Below are 20,517 nucleotides of genomic sequence, written 5' to 3' on the forward strand. Positions count from 1 at the left end.
CCAGAATGCTGTGTGGACTAGCCCGACCCTCCTCCGCAGCACTGTGGAGGAAGGTCTGGCAATGCGAGACTTGTTCCTGTGCAACAGCCCTCCAACACTATCAGGTGGAAAAGTGAAGTTAGTCCCTGGCAACTTCCCGATTACTGGTGTGCAGCACTTAAGTCGTGATAAATGGCAACCTATGATTGGTCGGGGGCCAACTGTGTCAGCCACATCATTAATTTTATTCCTCTGTGATTGCCTAATCTGACACAGTTTTGATCATGGATGCAAAAAGTGCCATGTAGTCTGTTTAATGAAAAACTGGTGGTGAAAAAATTTGCTGATAGATGTGGATTTTCAGGATGTACTTATCTGATCTAAAATAAAATTAGGGGATAAATTGACTGCCACCGAGGTCAAAATGAGATGCGAGACTGAGCGGATATCTCTGAACATCCAGCATACTTAACAGACTAGTTTGACACCTAATTTATAACCATTAATTTTCCTGATTAATTTTCCTGTCGCCATGGTCTTAAGAACGTCTCATGTGCCTCGTGTTAATTTGATCTCACGGGGAGAGCCCCTCGTAATATCTCCACTTTAATTCTTAACGCTTCCTGTTCAAACTTATATTCCTGTCCTTTTCAATTTAGCTGAAGGCTTGAGCAGATGGAATTGGGCGACGGGCCGCAGTAAATTAATCGTTTTGGGAGTGAGACGTGATATCAGCAGCCAAACAATCGCGCCTCCTCTTCAGAACGGGCGACCTTCGACTGCATGGCAGCGCAGCCGCAAACCCCGAGGACAAACCCATTTCAGAAATCATCATGGAAAATCATGTTGGCCGTGTGTACGGACAGCGAGGGACAGGCTGTATTACTGAACTCCCCCGTATTCCCATAATAGAGACCACACAATGGCACGCTGGCCAATTCTCTGCCCCACTGTTAAAATGAAGCCCTATTCAGTTTTATGTAGGCCATCTGTAAGTCTACTCAATCCTAAAAATAAAGATTGAGTGGAATAGAACATATTCATCGCTCTCTGCTCTCGCTGTAGATGGCTTCGAGCTGAATGGGATCTCTGAAAAGAGAGAGCTGATCCAGAGAAAACACAGAGTGCCGCGCTGTGATTGACTCAAGGCCTGTGAAATAGGCTAAATCTATTATTCAGACTTATACAGGACTGTAGGGTGAAGCCCATACCTTAGGGGGAATAAAATCAATATTTGTCAAATGGCCTTTTGTACTGGTGCAGCACAGTAGAGCATTGTGATTGATCATTAGTTATTTCTTGCTACAATAGAGCCACGATATGTTATACTGTCTGTCATTGATCCCCTTTTTCCTGTATTATGTCATGTTAGAATAATAACTGTTATACTCAGTAATTCTATGTGGCTCTATACAAATGAAGCTAACAGGACTTCTTGCTGCAGTGGCTGCTGTATTTTGGATTATTACACGGCTTTGTAATATACTCAATTATGGTAAATCTGTTATTTCTGTAAAGCAGGCCGCTGCTTTGAATAACAGACCGTTGCTGTGGACGCAGTATTGATCATAGAGTCTGGAGGACCATTTTGAAATTGATGAAATCAAATCAATATTTTGTGACAAGTTATTGATTTCTTTTGTATGTAGCCGTGTAATAAGCTGCACTTGTGCACTTACGTACTGCAGCTACTCTGAGTACCCCCTAGGGACCCCCTGTTGAAGATCTCTGCTTTACGGCATACAGCACTGTTATACAAATGGTAGAAAGGTTGAGAATAAGTTAGTCAGCCAAACTGTACAACAGATAAATACGTATCTTAATTTCATGCATTTTTAGACATTTATTTCCCCCAAAAAATCAATCTTTTATCATCAATCAAAGAGACAATCTTAATGGAATGTCGAGGAAAATGTAATATCTACAATCAAAATGTTTTAATTTAGCCATCTTGTCAAGTTAATTAACTTATACATTAATCTATAATTAGATACACTTAAATGTGATTTATAAGGCAGGTCCACCACACCAAAAGATGTGGATTTTGCTAGAATCGAGAGGCGATGTGGGAAGTAGCCCAATGCTTCTCAGCTAAGCTAGGCTATAGTTATCTTTGAGCAAGTTTGATTTAGCTGTTTATTTAGCATTTTACTGCCTTATTCATGTGGGATAACATGCCTATGTTTTTCTATGACAAGAATCAGGCAGGGATAAGTAAGCTAGGTGAATTTAGATTGATCAAAGGCTAGCTGTGGTTATCACCTGCTAGATTTTTAACAGCCTAAAACTGCTCAAAAAGGGGAATACATAACCTAACCTTTAACTGACACGTGGCACAAGAACGGGACAGTTGGGGTTACAAAATGTATGTTTCTGTGACACACGGGACAAGAACGTGACATGAACCCCGGTCTCCTGTGTGAAAGTCCTGTGTTGTTTGACCCGTCCACGACCCCAACCAACCTGCTTACACGGATTTTATGTCTTTCTTACTACTCACTACCTGCGGCTCTTAATAGTACATCATGTTGCAGCGCCGCAGTCAAACTGCTGCTATGCCCGGAGCGTCCCATACAGATGCTAAAGGGTGATTTTTGCGTCGGTATCTGACGCTGAGAGCCACTGACCAAGCGTCAGTATTTGACGAGTTGGGAATAAGAACGAGTTGATTATTCATAGTGAGGTCAAGACATATAGTTGAGTTCTTAAAAGGGGTAAATTAGAATGTAGTCTGGCACACAGGTGAAATGTATTCAAGTCTAAAAATCACCCTTTGATAGAGGCTTTAGTATGATTAGCATAATAGTAGAAGTATTAGTGGTAGAAGTAGTTGTAGGGTTGATGCATAGTGTTGACTAGTTCTGATATGCCTAATGTTTCCATGCAGCCTTCAGCAGCGTATTAAGGTAACTGTTACACAACAACAACATGAAGCGGAAACACATGGGACAATACGGAGCTGCAGGCGGCACAGAGGCAGGTGTTCTCCCAGCCCGGGGCCTCAAAGGGCCACCTGGCACTCAGGTACACACACAGTTACTGTATGAAGATTCTCACTTCCCAACAATGTAACTGCATGAGATCCCAAGAGCCAGCTCACAGACAGGGCAGCTCTACAACACACACTATAACACACATACGCACACATACACAACCAGTAGCTGAGGAGACAACCTCTGCCCACGTACAATTAGTACAAAGTGGTACAAAGTAACTGGAACAGGCACTGGAATTCTGGGAATCAAACTGGTGGCAGCTGGTAGCAAATGGTTGATACGCTGATAACTTTGACAAACACAAAATAGATTTTGTTTTAATGAAGCAATCAGCTGCCTTCAAGTCTAACTGAAGAGACTTTTTTTTAAATGTAGACAGGTATAATACAATCGCTGGTTTTGTCACACCTTGACTATAGTGCAAAACGTCTAGCTCTTCTTTTTACTGTTGATCCAGGGTATGCATGATGTTCTCTCCAGCTGAAAGTTGGGGGCGGATTTTTGAGCAATCTTCTCATCTTCTTTAGTAACATCTGTACTCTGGCCAGGCCCAAAAGTGGTCACAACATGGTCATAGCCTACTACCAGCTTAATAAGCATTTCAGTCTAGAGTAGCCAGTCCGACCTTCTTGTGTTCATCATACCATTAAGAAACTTTATTTGGGCCGATTTTAATTTTTCTGACTTTATTGTGCATTATGATGTTAAGCCATGACCCACAGTAAATAATGGAGTTTTGGATATTACAGCAGTATATGGCAAAGGTCAATTCTGGTTTTAGCTGGATTTAAGCAGTCTTGTGTTGGACTATATTCAATGTAGGCATTGGTGGTCACAGGCAACTCAAACAAATTAATAAATAATTAATCCACAAAACAACAATGTTATGAAATCCTACACACACAGCAAACCTTGGAACCCCATTTGAAGCTGCAGAGAGGTATGCTGGCAGTGAACTATCGCTTGCACAACAGAAGCTTGTAACTGTGCCACCAGCAGCGTCTATAAAGGCTGACCACCTCTCTGACGCTCAGTCATCATTACTTTCGTGACAGCTATCATCTGTGCTTGGTGGGTTTTTTTCAGTTATATTTTTAAGCTGATCAGCTGTATCATCATGAATCTGTGGCTCAGCAGTTATTTTCTGGTAGCGGGACTGTTTCTGAGCAGTTCGGCCCTGACGCCTGAAGAATGCCAACCCTTGGTGAAGCCTTTGCTTCTGATTGAACCGTCAATGGTAAGCCTTCATCGTTCTACTGCCTTGGTCTTTGGGTTTGTGTATTAGGCATTATCATTGAGGCATTAAAGCATTATTCAGCGTTTTGGAAAATTCTTCCACAGTTTGTGCCTCTCAAGGATTAGCGTCACATTTGAGTTAGTTTGAGAGCTAAGCATGCATTTCTCTTAAAGATAAATACATGCATGATAAGAAATAAATATGTAAAGCCTTGTACAATTAAAAAAAATAATAATTTAACCAATTTCCCAAGATGTAACTCTGTTTTTAATCCAGGTAGCGACTGGCTACCATTTTTGTTTGGTTTTAAAATACTTTTAGCGTGCAGTGGGCAAAACTTTTTTCATCCAGATGGTTGAGTGTTTGAGGATTCTGGAAATACTGTTACAACAGTAGTAGGCTATTGTTAAACCAGGTTTTTCAAACATCCACACATATATATCCAACACACAACCATTTTGTTTTCTAATATGTGTTCAATTTGAAACTTTGCCTCTGGAGTTTTGAAGATGTGATGACCTGTCATCTCAGCAGCTAACAGCCCAGCTGCTAAGGTCACAGCAGCCCCTTAATGCTAGCTCTGATGTCTCCATTGCACTGACACTACCTTTGCCCAAAAACTCTTTCAGTTAGTTCTAGGTACCTTTTGAAATTGTTGGTACTTTTGCCCTTATCCCAAAGTTTCAATAGCTATATAAATATCGATGTCGCTTGTGACTAAATTACTTAATGTTTTTGTATGCAGATATATGGCTGGTGGACCACTATTGCGGGTTACGTTGATGGTGAAGGATTTGATGCCATTCAGAAGGCAACAGAGAGCACCTCGATGAATGTGACTCAATCACCATCCAGCCCAAATGTAGTTGTTTTATCTGAGAAGAACAAGATGTGAGTTGATGACTGTACAAATACACAACATAATAATGTATGCAAATTATAGTTAAGAAAACATTTGAGGGAAGAAAACACATATTTAACATTGTTAATAAGCATACGTGCTAAAGGTGATCACTTTTCCTGCTTACGTCCATTATTCATCATTTTTCTATATGCGGCTCCTGGCTCACTTATTTCCTAATAATAACATCCAGTTACAACACTATGCAGATGATACTCCGTTATTATCACTAATACCTTTTGAATCAACCTAAGTGTAGTCTGGATCGACGACGGTTCATTTAACGTATAGTTGCTGTGCCGCTGGAGGTTAAGCTGGGTGTCTCCACCTTCCAGTTTCTTTGTGTTTACGTTCTAAACTCCGGTCGCTTCGAGGAACAACAACCGGGATCCTCCGAGCTAGCAAGCTAATGTTACATGCTGAAAATGGAAAGTTTTGAAGAAAGATTTGGATGGTCCAACCAGGCAGGCCTGCTTGGTTGTTCGGTGAATGGTTGTAAAGATTAACAACGAATATGTTTAGGGCATTTACCATATTGGTCCGAATATAAGACGACCCTGATTATAAGATGACCCCTACTCTTTCAAGACTCATTTTTGGAAAAATACTTTTTGAAGACCGAATCTTGTTTTTATAAAGAAAATAATTTCATTTGAAAATAATTCTAATAAAAACACATTGAATAAAACAACGTAGGCTGTAGTTTTTAACATCTTTTAAATAAATTTTTTTTAGATGAAAGTATCACATTTAAATTAACTGTAAATATTTCCGTGTACAGTGCTACTTCTACTACTTGGGCGGAGTGATATGCTTGCAGCACCTGAGAAGGCCTGCGCAGAGCAGCAATGCTTCACCTTTCTGAGAATATAGTTCCCAGTTTATAAACAGTTAGAAGATGGCGGTGTCTCATTGACCTTGTTATTTGTACACGCTGTGACTATACAAATCACAACATGTAAATAGGAACATGTTGCCATTATTTTGTCACTTATTTGGAGCAGTTGGCTAGTTGGAACCGATTACCTTCAGGATCCGTGCTAGGCTAAGCTACCAGTGGAGCCGTTGGACAGAGTTACAACACGCACGGAGATGAAGAATGTATTTATGTATGTACTTATCTAACTCTGGGGGTTACGGTGAATAAGCTAAAGTCCCAATAAGTCGGCGTGTTCCTTTAAAGGTCAAATCTTGATCTCAGAAGTAGTTTGACAAAACAATCCTAACTTAAGGTCCACTAACTAGCCTTTTCAAAGCTTTTAAATGTCATTTAGTATTCATAAGTGAAGAAATCTTAACTTTTTAAGACAACATTGATAAGAAAGTCATAAAACAGATATGTCAGAATATGAACTCACCTTTTCCTCTTGTTGTTTTCCTCAGAAATGGAACCTGTGTGGACCTAGCTCTCAATTTAACCATTGATGGCAACACTGCATCAGGGTCATGTAAGATACCCTATCAAACACGATACTGTTTCTACATGTTTGTTAGTCCTGTGGCAGATCATGTTGCCTTCAGATGCTTATAGTCTTTCAATTAGTGATTCCCAAAAAGGCTTCATGAACCATTGGTTGTATTTGTTGATCTGCATGGTGTTAATCTGCATGTACTGCCAGTGCTGCAGTGACAGAGCAGTTTGAAAATCAGCAAAGTTTCCCATTAATCTTTCGTCCTGCTCCTGTTTCTAAGTTGAGGGAAGTTAAACTCTTCCCACTTTTTAGCGGTCCAATCAAATGTGAAAATGTGAAAAGTGCGTGATTTACCGCTCAAATATTCTCTAGAAAATACATCAGAACAGACACTAAATGTGCTCCAATGTACATTTTACTGGGATTTTAAACTGTTCTGACTTTGTTTCTGTCCTCAGTGGGCGACATGGTCTTTTCGGAATTCTACTTGCTGCCGAGCTGTGACGGCTGTTTCATCTTGGGCGTCAACACCACCGCAAGAAACCTCGACAAGTTATTACAGCAATTAAACATCAACATAGACGTTACAGGGGAAGAGGTCAAAATTCGTGCCATTTATTTGATAGGTAGGTATGAAGGAGCCTGAGAGAAAATAACATTTTATATCTAAAATACTCATTTATTTTTGCTATGTTTCCAGGCAAAGAGCCCACCGTGAAGGACTCTGAACTCGAACATTTCAAGCAGCAGGCGAGCTGCCTTGGCTTCTCCAGAGAACCAGACTTCATCTACGACCCCAAGAACGGTGCTACACCTTTTAAACCTGTCTGATTAAATCATGAAATTAAGATGCTCGATGTCAGACAGAACTGATTTCTTTCTCTCTCTTTCCCTCTGCAGGATTCTGTGCTTAAGGCAAGGGCATGAAGTTTCGACCAACTTCTATAAATATTTTAAACTATAGGCTAACTGAGAAAGTCAAGAGACAAAAAGTGACTCAAAACATCAAACGTCTGTTCTGTAGTTTTGGAATCATTGTTGAAATAAATGGTATAACACAAAGGTTCTCAAGCTGTGACTGTGTGAGCTAAATATAGTGTGTGAGGTGAAAGGGACAGGTGCATGCAGGTACTTTAACAACAGGAGGTGTTGGAGCTGTAGCTGTGACGCACATATCGGGGAACTGGTTAAGATACCGTATTACACTTTACAGACTGATTGCTTTAACCAAAAGTCATACACTTTCTTTGAGTCACAACTCAGTCAAATCATAACACACATACATAAAAGAAACATTTTTAGATGTATTGTAGATTACACTATCCTGGGATAAATGAATAAATCCAAGTTAGTTAAGGCTTGGATTAGTTTCACCAGTTACTGTTAATGTAACAAAAGAAGGGAAGCCCTTAGAACTGGTTTGACGGTTGACTTATCTGAGGCGCCCTGCTATAATTTTGACACTTTTAAAAATAAAAATAGCAGTTTAGTAATTAGCAGCCTGACTTTTGTGATCACAAGGGGAAAAAAATGTTTAAAATGCTTTGGAAAATTATTATTCCTACAAAAATTTACATTTGGGGTAAATGGGCACAAACAAGCATATACCCTGGTAGTGTCCTTGTACTAATAAAGTGTGCAGTAAATGTGGAAAGATTCCCTGAAACCATTCTTTCATTTATTGTTGACATGATGATTTTGAGTGTAGTGTCTAAATTCTGAATGGCTTCCATGCATACACGCAGCCTTATCTAGAAAGTCATGATAGAACTGTCTTACATGTTTCTTCTTCTCTTGTAATGTACAAACTATAGAAAAACTAATGGATGGAAAGGACATTGAGCTGATTGCTGTGGTCATTTTACTAGTACAAAACAAAATTCAATAGCAGTTATTTGTCATGATGACAACACACATCAGTGGGGGCTGTAAAGGGGAGACTGTCCTACACTGAAAAACGCTCCCAAAAGTTGCTTGTACAAGCAACAATTACGACCTATTTTACATTTCAGGGTCGGTTGGGGTGGTGGATTGGTCAAACAAGAACAGTACTTTCACCCGGAAGACTGGGGTTTAAGGATAAAAGGTTATTTTGAGTTAATTTTTAACTTAAACTTCTCGTTCAGCGTGATGTGCGTAACCTTCAGGAAGTGAAGTAACGTCTGATTTTAACCCAAACCATGACCTTTTACTAAACTTAACTAAGTAGTGCCTAAACATAACCAAACTGCGACCATTTCACAATGTTAAAGAACTGTTTAAAATTGCGAACTTCACGTTCAAAACTGAGACCAACGTTCTCTGGTTTAGACATGACGTTGTATTAATGCCAACGCTAGGGGCGCTAATTGATAAAAACACTCCTGTGGGTTGTATTTGTGGGTAGGAACAAATAAACCATATTTTTGTTGGTTTGGAGAACTTGTTGGTAAAGTCTGTTGCAGCTGGCTGAGACTGACTGTATGAAGACAATCACTTCCCAACAATGTACACTACCGGTCAAAAGTTTGGGGTCACTTAGAAATTTCCATTCCACTCCATTCCAGACAGAATACCAGCTGAGATCAGTTGCATTGTTTTTTTAATCAGAGCAGCAGTTTTCAGATTACATTATGTGCTTACATAATTGCAAAAGGGTTCTCGACTGTTGTAGAAAGAAGTGGCTGATCTTTAATGCAATATCTACATTGCCCATTATTAATTAGTACAATTGACAGAATTTGGTAGAATTAGTACAAAATGGTACAAAGTAACTAGAAAGGCACTAGAATTCTGGGAGTCAAATTGGTGGCAGCTGGTAGCAAATGGTTGATACGCTGATAACGTTGACAAACACAAAATAGATTTTATTTTAAAAATGTATTCAGCTGCCTTCAAGTCTAACTCAAGAGATTGTTTTTTTTAAATGTAGACAGGTATAATACAATCGCTGGTTTTGTCACACCCTGACTATAGTGCAAAATGTCTAGCTCTTCTTTTTACTGTTGATCCAGGGTATGATTCGAGGGCATGCATAATGTTCTCTGCAGCTGAAAGTTGGGGGCGGATTTTTAAGCAATCCTCTCATCTTCTTTAGTAACATCTGTGGCCAGGCCCAAAAGCGGTCACAACATGGTCATAGCCTACTACCAGCTTAATAAGCATTTCAGTCTAGAGTAGCCAGTCCGACCTTCTTGTGTTCATCATACCATTAAGAAACTTTATTTGGGCAAATTGTTGTTTTTCTGAATTTATTGTGCATTATGATGTGAAGCCATGACCCACAGTAAATAATGGAGTTTTGGATATTACAGCAGTTATATGGCAAAGGTCAGTCTTGGTTTTAGCAGTCCTGTGTTGGACTATAGTCAAGTTAGGCATTGGTGGTCACAGGCAACGCAAACAAATCGAGAGGCACCTGGCTGCAGGCCTCCACTGTGAGGTCGCTTCCGGTGCAGGCCCCACTGTCAGAACCCCTCACTGTCAGGACGGGAAGTGCAGACTTTTTTTTTTTTTTTTTTTACCTGCCTTTTAATTCTAGGGAGACCAGCGAGTCAGCATATGTCCCGAGTAGCGGTGAGTAGCTGATTTGTTGATTTGCTGATTGTTTATCCACACAAAGTAAATGCATGGTTTCTTGTGTTCTTCGTCAATATAGGTGCTGTAAAATAGTAACGTTATAGAAGTCATTAATGATGCAAATTACCGAATGTTACATGTCGGTTGGGTTGTCGTTTTGAAGATATGTTAGATAACGTCAAAGTTAACTTTCACCAATGGCGGTTAGCATCAACACCTTAAGTTCTCAGTGATTATTCACGTTTTAGTGCATTTTTATTTTTGATACTTGAGTATATTTTGCTTCTAACATAACATACTAAATTACTTAAGTGTCTTGTTTTAGCCACTTTCACTTAAGTACATTTTTGAATGTCGGACTTTAACCCGTAGTGAAATATTTTCATAGTCATTATTACTACTTCTACATAAGTAAGGCCTCCTTTACACTACATGGTGCAAGTGGCCATTTTACCTGTAAGCAAAGACAATCTAAGTTTGCAAGCTGTATACATTAATTTTGAATTGAAGTTCATGTACTATAATTCAAACACGATGCATTTTATATCCTTTTTAGATGCATCATTCAATCATTCCATGTGGTGGAAAGCCTGCAGTGGAACGCTGCACAACATGTTGCAGTTAGTTCCACTGCCCCCAAAGTGGACCTGCCTGATGTTCTGTACATGGGGGAGGAGAACCAGGCTGAGGCTGCTCTGCAGTATGGGAGGTTGTGGAAAGATGAAATGGTTGACCATGAAAAGGAATCAATCCTGGAGCCCTTCAAATTGACATTTTACAGCACTGAAGACATGTGGAAATTCTGTGAGGAAATAATGGACAAAAGAAATAATTTGGCCTATTGTGAATGTCACGCAGATGAGTGAGTTTGTGTTCGAGAATAAAAGGGCTACAGAACATTTGATCATGTTGTGACTTGGTGTGTTTTTTTATGTTTTTCTCATTGATCACTTAATAATTGACTTGGATTATACTGTAGATATCAAGAGTTAGGGTTGTATCTAGTGGTACTAGTAGTCTGGTGGTTCCAGCAGCACAAGAACATCATTAGCATAGACATAGAACCAAAAATGAAATGTATGGTGGTTAAGAATAAAAATACAGAATAACACAACAGAAAAACAAATTGAAAAAAATATATAGAAAAAGAGCAGTGCAATAAAATCAAAGTTAAATGATAATGAAAAGGCAGCGAAGTAATGTATATACTCTATAGTACACAATAAAATGTATAGGCCTATGACATCTTATGAGATGTTGGCTTATGAATATGAGTAATAACTTAAAAGAAAATGTGTGCACTGACCAATGTTATTCCTGCCCTACATTGTTTTCATTGATCAACTATTTGATGACCTCTTTTCAATGTCCTCAGCTTCATAGTAAGCTACAAAGACAATTGAGCCCCGAGTCATGTCATCCGTTTGTTTTTCATAATGACTAAGTTGTAAAGTTACGCAGTGCAGTGTATATTAGTCTACATATATGGCAATCATTAATGAGAAGTGTTTTGAAAAAGACAAAGGCTAATGCTTCAGTTGTCCAAATCAAAAGCTTTATTTTTTTTCTTTGAATTAATAGGTTATGGGTGGCTTTTTTGGACAGAATAAATCAAAATGCCCACGTTGGGGCTCATGCGCAACATAAAAGTAAAACACAGAACAAAGATGACAAACAAAACAAAAGTTTACTATATAAATAAAAACGATATATACTATAGATAAGGAATTGATAGATTTTACGTCATTTTGTTTACTAATTAATGCATTTGTGAGGAAAGCGATTGAACCGGAAGTGCATTCACGATTTTATTTTGAAATGTATCCTATGTGTTTCCTGTCCTGACAGTAGAAGTGGCTTGAGAGTGGAGCCTGCGGCGGGAGCGACCTCACAGTGGAGGCCTGCAGCCACAACCTCTTGAACAAATCAGTATGAATGATTAATCCACAAAACAACAGTGTTGATGTGAAATCCTACACACACAGCAAACCTTGGAACCCCATTTGAACCTGCAGAGAGGTATGCTGGCAGTGAAATATTGCTTGCACAACAGAAGCTTGTAACTGCGCCACTAGCTGCTTCTATAAAGGCTGACCACCTCTCTGACGCTCAGTCATCATTACATTCGTGACAGCTATCATCTGTCCTTGGTGGATTTTTTTTCAGTTATATTTTGAAGTTGATCAGCTGTATCATCATGAATCTGTGGCTCTGCAGTTATTTTCTGGTAGCGGGACTGTTTCTGAGCAGTTCGGCCCTGACGCCTGAAGAATGCCAACACTTGGTGAAGCCTTTGCTTCTGATTGAACCGTCAATGGTAAGCCTTCATCGTTCTACTGCCTTGGTCTTTGGGTTTGTGTATTAGGCATTAGCATTGAGGCATTAAAGCATTATTCAGCGTTTTGGAAAGTTCTTCCACAGTTTGTGCCTCTCAAGGATTGGCATCACATTTGAGTCAGAGCTAAGCATGCATTTCTCATAAAGATAAATACATGCATGATAAGAAATAAACATGTAAACCTTTACACAATAAAAAAAATATTTTAACCAATTATCCAAGACGTAACTCTGTTTTTCTGTTTTTGTTTGGTTTAAAAGACTTTTTTAGCGTGCAGTGGACAAACCTTCCTCCAGATGGTTGAGTGTTTGAGGATTCTGGAAATACTGTTACAACAGTAGTAGGCTATTGTTAAACCAGGTTTTTCAAACATCCACACATATGTATCCAACACGCAACCATTTTGCTTTCTAATATGTGTTAAATTTGAAACTTTGCCTCTGGAGTTTTGAAGATGTGAGGACCTGTCATCTCAGCAGCTAACAGCCCAGCTGCTAAGGTCACAGCAGCCCCTTAATGCTAGCTCTGATGTCTCCATTGCACTGACACTACCTTTGCCCAAAAACTTTTTCAGTTAGTTCTAGGTACCTTTTGAATTTTTTGGTAATTTTGCCCTTATCCCAAAGTCTCAATAGCTATATAAATATTGATGTCTTTTGTGACTAAATTACTTCATGTTTGTATGCAGATGTATGGCAGGTGGACCACTTTTGCAGGTTACGTTGATGGTGAAGGATTAAATGCCCTTCTACTGGCAACAGAGAGCATCTGGGTGAATGTGACTCAATCACCATCCAGCCCAAATGTAGTTCTTTTATATGAGAAGGACAAGATGTGAGTTGATGACAGTACAAATACACAACATAATAATGTATGCAAATTATAGTTAAGAAAACAAAAAGTCTTATATTCAGACTAATACGGTACTCTCTAACTGGGACGTTTTGGGACAAGGATTTGTTGTCGACAAAGTACACACTTGATCCACTGGTAAGAGTGAATTACATTCAACCAAGTCTCCAGCTAATTTAAATAGCTCAATGTTACTGTATTGAGTGAACAGTTAACATTTAATATTGTATGTGACGTTTTCTTTAGACCAAAACAAGTTCCTCCCCAAGACCATTTTACAGATCCATTGTCTTTGCGACTGGAGATTAGCGCCGGCCAAGACGATTGTGATTGGTTTAAAGAAAGGCAAACAACCCCTGACCATGTGTGGAGGGGCCAGACCTTACTCTACAATAACCAACGTCACAACACTGACACCGCTAATGGCCCCAGTTCACAGCCACACTCCAAAGCCATCCGACGCATCCTGGACAGTGGTGGTACGCTGCAGATAAAAGAAAGAAAGAAGGTTTTTTTGGGGGGGGAGGCTCTTTACAACCTCCTTTAACTCTGTCTTCAACTGATTTACTTTACTGATGAAAGGCCCATACAAGCTCTGGTTGGGCTTTTTCTTCAAAAATTGCCATTTTCAGCGTTAAGCTTGCTAGCTCGAAGTTTGTTGTTGTTTCCCTTAAGCAGTGGTTTTGTGAACGGCAACACACAGAAAGCGGAAGTTGGGGTACATCCGGATGTCAGGCAATTATCCTGGAAATGTGCTTCCTTTGATCCAAACTCATCCAAACCCAACATGAGAGCTCAGGAGTCATATTTTGAATATTGGTAAATTACATACTTCTTGTCTGCGTTGGTTTAAAGGTCAAACATCTTGATCTCGGAAGTAGTTTGACGAAACAATCCTAACTTACGGTCCACTAACTAGCCTTCTCCAAGCTTTTAAATGTCATTCAGTATTCATAAGTGAAGAAATCTTAACTTTTTAAGACAACATTGATAAGAAAGTCATAAAACAGATCTGTCAGAATATGAACTCACCTTTTCCTCTTGTTGTTTTCCTCAGAAATGGAACCTGTGTGGACCTAGCTGTCAATGTAACCATTGATGGCAACACTGCATCAGGGTCAGGTAAGATACCCTATCAAACACAATACTGTTTCTACATGTTTGTTAGTCCTGTGGCAGATCATGTTGCATTCAGATGCTTATAGTCTTTCAATTAGTGATGCCCAAAAAGGCTTCATGAACCATTGGTTGTATTTGTTGATCTGCATGGTGTTAATCTGCATGTACTGCCAGTGCTGCAGTGACAGAGCAGTTTGAAAATCAGTAAAGTTTCCCATTAATCTTTCGTCCTGCTCCTGTTTCTAAGTTGAGGGAAATTTGTGTTGAGCCGATGCCAACAACCCTCAGAACTGACCTAAACTCTTCCCACTTTTTAGCGGTCCAATCAAATGTGAAGTGTGTGATTTACCGCTCAAATATTCAGTTTCTCTAGAAAATACATCACAGTACAGACGCTAAAGGTGCTCCTTCGTCCATTTTACTGGGATTTTAAACTGTTCTGACTTTGTTTCTGTCCTCAGTGGGCGACATGGTCTTTTCGGAATTCTACTTGCTGCCGAGCTGTGACGGCTGTTTCATCTTGAGCGTCAACACCACCGCCAGAAACCTCGACAAGTTATTTCAGCAATTAAACTTCAACATAGACGTTACAGGGGAAGAGGTCAATGTTCGTGCCATTTATTTGATAGGTAGGTATGAAGGAGCCTGAGAGAAAATAACATTTTATATCTAAAATACTCATTTATTTTTGCTATGTTTCCAGGCAAAGAGCCCACCCTGAAGGACTCTGAACTCGAACATTTCAAGCAGCAGGCGAGCTGCCTCGGCTTCTCCAGAGAACCAGACTTCATCTACGACCCCAAGAACGGTGCTACACCTTTTAAACCTGTCTGATTAAATCATGAAATTAAGATGCTGATGATCTGACAGAACTGATTTCTTTCTCTCTCTTTCTCTCAGCAGGATTCTGTGCTTAAGCCGAGGGCATGAAGTTTCGACCAACTTTTATATAGGTTAACTCACGAAGTCAAGAGACAAAAAGTGACGTAAAACATCAAACGTCTGGTCCGTACTTGTAGATTCATAGTTTAAATAAATGGTATAACACAAAGGTTCTCAAGCTGTGACTGTGTGAGCTAAATATAATGTGTGAGGTGAAAGGGACAGGTTCATGCAGGTACTTTAACAACAGGAGGTGTTGGAGCTGTAGCTGTGACACACATATCGGGGAACTGGTTAAGATACCGTATTACACTTTACAGACTGATTGCTTTAACCAAAAGTCATATACTTTCTTTGAGTCACAACTCAGTCAAATCAGAACACACATACATAAAAGAAACATTTTTAGATGTATTGTAGATTACACTATCCTGGGTTAAATGAATAAATCCAAGTTAGTTAAGGCTTGGATTAGTGTCACCAGTTACTGTTAATGTAACAAAAGAAGGGAAGCCCTTAGAACAGTGGTTTGACGGTTGACTTATCTGAGGCGCCCTGCTATAATTTTGACACTTACATAAAATTAGCAGTTTAGTAATTAGCAGCCTGACTGTTTTGATCACAAGGAAAAAACATTTTTTTAAATGCTTTTGGGGTAAATGGGCACAAACATGCATATACCCTGGTAGTGTCCTTGTACTAATAAAGTGTGCAGTAAATGTGGAAAGATTCCCTGAAACCATTCTTTCATTTATTGTTTACATGATGATCTTGAGTGTAGTACTCTGTCTAAATTCTGAATGGCTTCCATGCACAGTGTTGGGAAGGATACTTTCAAAACGTATTCCGTTACAGAATACAGAAGACATGTCCAAAAATGTCATTTGTAATGTATTCCGTTACGTTATTCAATCTGAGTAACGTATTCTGAATACTTGGATTATTTCCACATTGAATTGCATTTTATAAGTGTAGGAATGCGGCCATCACATACAGCTTACTAAGCAGGCCTATTCTGGTGTGTTCTTCTATTCCAACGGGCTGAATGTGTACCTAAACAAGCAGACAGATTTTTGTATTTGTAGTCCCGAACTGCATACTACAAAAATCTAACCGCAGTCTAAGCTACCATGAGCTAATTTAGCTAACATGTCAAACGGGGCTAGTTAGTCTTTCAGCGGCTCTGGGTCTAGTAAATCAGCAAAATTTCAATAGTTATTTGGCATGATGACAACACACGTCAGTGGGGGCCGTGAAGTTGGTTTTGTCACACCCTGACTATAGTGCAAAATGTCTAGCTCTTCTTTTTACTGTTGATCCAGGGTATGATTCGAGGGCATGCATGATGTTCTCTCCAGCTGAAAGTTGGGGACAGATTTTAAGCAATCTTCTCGTCTACTTTAGTAACATCTGTACTCTGGCCAGGCCCAAAAGCGGTCACAACATGGTCATAGCCTACTACCAGCTTAATAAGCATTTCAGTCTAGAGTAGCCAGTCCGACCTTCTTGTGTTCATCATACCATTAAGAAACTTTATTTGGGCAAATTCTCGTTTTTCTGACTTTATTGTGCATTAAGATGTGAAGCCACGACCCACAGTAAATAATGGAGTTTTGGATATTACAGCAGTATATGGCAAAGGTCAGTCCTGGTTTTAGCTGGATTTAAGCAGTCCTGTGTTGGACTATAGTCAATGTAGGCATTGGTGGTCACAGGCAACTCAAACAAATCAGTATAAATGATTAATCCACAAAACAACAGTGTTATGAAATCCTACACACACAGCAAACCTTGGAACCCCATTTGAAGCTGCAGAGAGGTATGCTGGCAGTGAACTATCGCTTGCACAACAGAAGCTTGTAACTGTGCCACCAGCAGCGTCTATAAAGGCTGACCACCTCTCTGACGCTCAGTCATCATTACTTTCGTGACAGCTATCATCTGTGCTTGGTGGGTTTTTTTCAGTTATATTTTTAAGCTGATCAGCTGTCTCATCATGAATCTGTGGCTCTGCAGTTATTTTCTGGTAGCGGGACTGTTTCTGAGCAGTTCGGCCCTGACGCCTGAAGAATGCCAACCCTTGGTGAAGCCTTTGCTTCTGATTGAACCGTCAATGGTAAGCCTTCATCGTTCTACTGCCTTGGTCTTTGGGTTTGTGTATTAGGCATTAGCATTGAGGCATTAAAGCATTATTCAGCATTTTGAAAAGTTCTTCCACAGTTTGTGCCTCTTAAGGATTGGCATCACATTTGAGTCAGAGCTAAGCATGCATTTCTCTTAAAGATAAATACATGCATGATAAGAAATAAATATGTAAACCCTTACACAATAAAAAAAAATATTTTAACCAATTTCCCAAGATGTAACTCTGTTTTTAATCCATGTAGCCACTGGCTACCATTTTTGTTTGGTTGAAAAAAGATTTTTAGCGTGCAGTGGACAAACCTTTTTTCATCCAGATGGTTGAGTGTTTGAGGATTCTGGAAATACTGTTACAACAGTAGTAGGCTATTGTTAAACCAGGTTTTTCCCCACATATATATCCAACACACAACCATTTTGTTTTCTAATATGTGTTCAATTTGAAACTGCCTCTGGGTTTCGAAGATGTGAGGACCTGTCATCTCAGCAGCTAACAGCCCAGCTGCTAAGGTGACTTATGGCTATCTGTCAGCAGCCCCTTAATGCTAGCTCTGATGTCTCCATTGCACTGACACCTTTGCACAAAAACTCTGTTAGTTCTAGGTACCTTTTGACATTTTTGGTACTTTTGCCCTTATCCCAAAGTTTCAATATAAATGTTTATGTAACTTGTGACTAAATTACTTCATGTTTGTGTGCAGATGTATGGCAGGTGGACCACTATTGCGGGTTACGCTGATGGTGAAGGATTTGATGCCATTCTGAATGCAACAGAGAGCGTCTGGGTGAATGTGACTCAATCACCATCCAGCCCAAATGTAGTTGTTTTATCTGAGAAGGACAAGATGTGAGTTGATGACTGTACAAATACACAACATAATAATGTATGCAAATTATAATTAAGAAAACATTTGAGGGAAGAAAACACATATTTAACATTGTTAAACAAGTGCTAAAGGTGATCACTTTTCCTGCTTACATCCATTATTCATCATTTTTCTATATGCGGCTCCTGGCTCACTTATTTCCTAATAATAACATCCAGTTACACCACTATACAAATGATACTCCGTTATTATCACTAATACCTTTTGAATCAACCTAAGTGTAGTCTGGATCGACGCCGGTTCATTTAACGTATAGTTGCTGTGCCGCTGGAGGTTAAGCTGGGTGTCTCCACCTTCCAGTTTCTTTGTGTTTACGTTCTAAACTCCGGTCGCTTCGAGGAACAACAACCGGGATCCTCCGAGCTAGCAAGCTAACGTTACATGCTGAAAATGGAAAGTTTTGAAGAAAGATTTGGATGGTCCAACCAGGCAGGCCTGCTTGGTTGTTCGGTGAATGGTTGTAAAGATTTACAACGAATATGTTTAGGGCATGTTTTAGGGCCCACTCTTTCAAGACTCATTTTTGGAAAAATGAAGACAAAATCTTGTTTTTATAAAGAAAAAAATTGTATTTGAAAATAATTCTAATAAAAACACAGAATAAAACAAGGTAAGCTGTTGTTTTTAACATCTTTTAAATATTTTTTTAAGATGAAAGTGTCACATTTAAATTAATGGTAAATATTTCCAAGGCCTTCAGCTGAATTACTGCTCTGGTAAAGGGCATCCCATCATTTTGTTTTTTGGACACGTAATCAAACACTCTCCTGTCAATCTCTTAGAAGCGGCCGTTATGAGGACCACGGTAGGATTTTCTCTGGCTGTTTGTATTTTTAGACGGTGTATCATTAGGGGCTTTCCGACAGGAGGGATTTTTGCAGTTCTTAGAACAAAATGTTCCTAAAGGTCAAACATCTTGATCTCGGAAGTAGTTTGACGAAACAATCCTAACTTAAGATCCACTAACTAACCTTTTCCAAGCTTTTAAATGTCATTCAGTATTCATAAGTGAAGAAATCTTAACTTTTTAAGACAACATGGATAAGAAAGTCATGAAACAGCTATGTCAGAATTTGAACTCACCTTTTCCTCTTGTTTTTTTCTCAGAAATGGAACCTGTGTGGACCTAGCTATCAATGTAACCATTGATGGCAACACTGCATCAGGGTCAGGTAAGATACCCTATCAAACACGATACTGTTTCTACATGTTTGTTAGTCCTGTGGCAGATCATGTTGCATTCAGATGCTTATAGTCTTTCAATTAGTGATGCCCAAAAAGGCTTCATGAACCATTGGTTGTATTTGTTGATCTGCATGGTGTTAATTTGCATGTACTGCCAGTGCTGCAGTGACAGAGCAGTTTGAAAATCAGTAAAGTTTCCCATTAATCGATCGTCCTGCTCCTGTTTCTAAGTTGAGGGAAATTTGTGTTGAGCCGATGCCAACAACCCTCAGAACTGACCTAAACTCTTCCCACTTTTTAGCGGTCCAATCAAATGTGAAGTGTGTGATTTACCGCTCAAATATTCAGTTTCTCTAGAAAATCCGTCAAGTACAGACGCTGTGTAAGGTGTAAACTGTTCTGACTTTGTTTCTGTCCTCAGTGGGCGACATGGTCTTTTCGGAATTCTACTTGCTGCCGAGCTGTGATGGCTGTTTCATCTTGAGCGTCAACACCACCGCCAGAAACCTCGACAAGTTATTTAAGCAATTAAACATCAACATAGACGTTACAGGGGAAGAGGTCAACGTTCGTGCCATTTATTTGATAGGTAGGTATGAAGGAGCCTGAGAAAAAATAACATTTTATATCTAAAATACTCATTTATTTTTGCTATGTTTCCAGGCAAAGAGCCCACCGTGAAGGACTCTGAACTCGAACATTTCAAGCAGCAGGCGAGCTGCCTCGGCTTCTCCAGAGAACCAGACTTCATCTACGACCCCAAGAACGGTGCTACACCTTTTAAACCTGTCTGATTAAATCATGAAATTAAGATGCTTGATGTCAGAACTGATTTTTGTCTCTCTCTCTCTCTCTGCAGGATTCTGTGCTTAAGGCAAGGGCATGAAGTTTCAAACAACTTTTATAAATATTTTAAACTATAGGCTAACTGAGAAAGTCAAGAGACAAAAAGTGACTCAAAACCTCAAACGTCTGGTCTGTAGTTTTGGATTCATAGTCTAATAAAATGGTATAACACAAAGGTTCTCA

At 39.4% G+C, this 20,517-nt stretch overlaps 1 protein-coding gene across 1 annotated transcript; it reads left to right on the top strand.

Moving 5' to 3' along the window:
• The first annotated feature begins 17,270 nt into the window (after window positions 1–17,270).
• Window positions 17,271–20,282, top strand: LOC144531722 (uncharacterized). The gene is made up of 5 exons (XM_078271987.1): window positions 17,271–17,390; window positions 18,118–18,263; window positions 19,411–19,475; window positions 19,910–20,077; window positions 20,152–20,282. Exons 1-5 carry the CDS (start codon window positions 17,271–17,273, stop codon window positions 20,280–20,282), a joined length of 630 nt encoding a protein of 209 aa, XP_078128113.1.
• The last annotated feature ends 235 nt before the right edge of the window (window positions 20,283–20,517 follow it).

The sequence above is a fragment of the Sander vitreus genome, chromosome 16 (assembly GCF_031162955.1).
Source record: "Sander vitreus isolate 19-12246 chromosome 16, sanVit1, whole genome shotgun sequence".
NCBI lineage: Eukaryota > Metazoa > Chordata > Actinopteri > Perciformes > Percidae > Sander > Sander vitreus.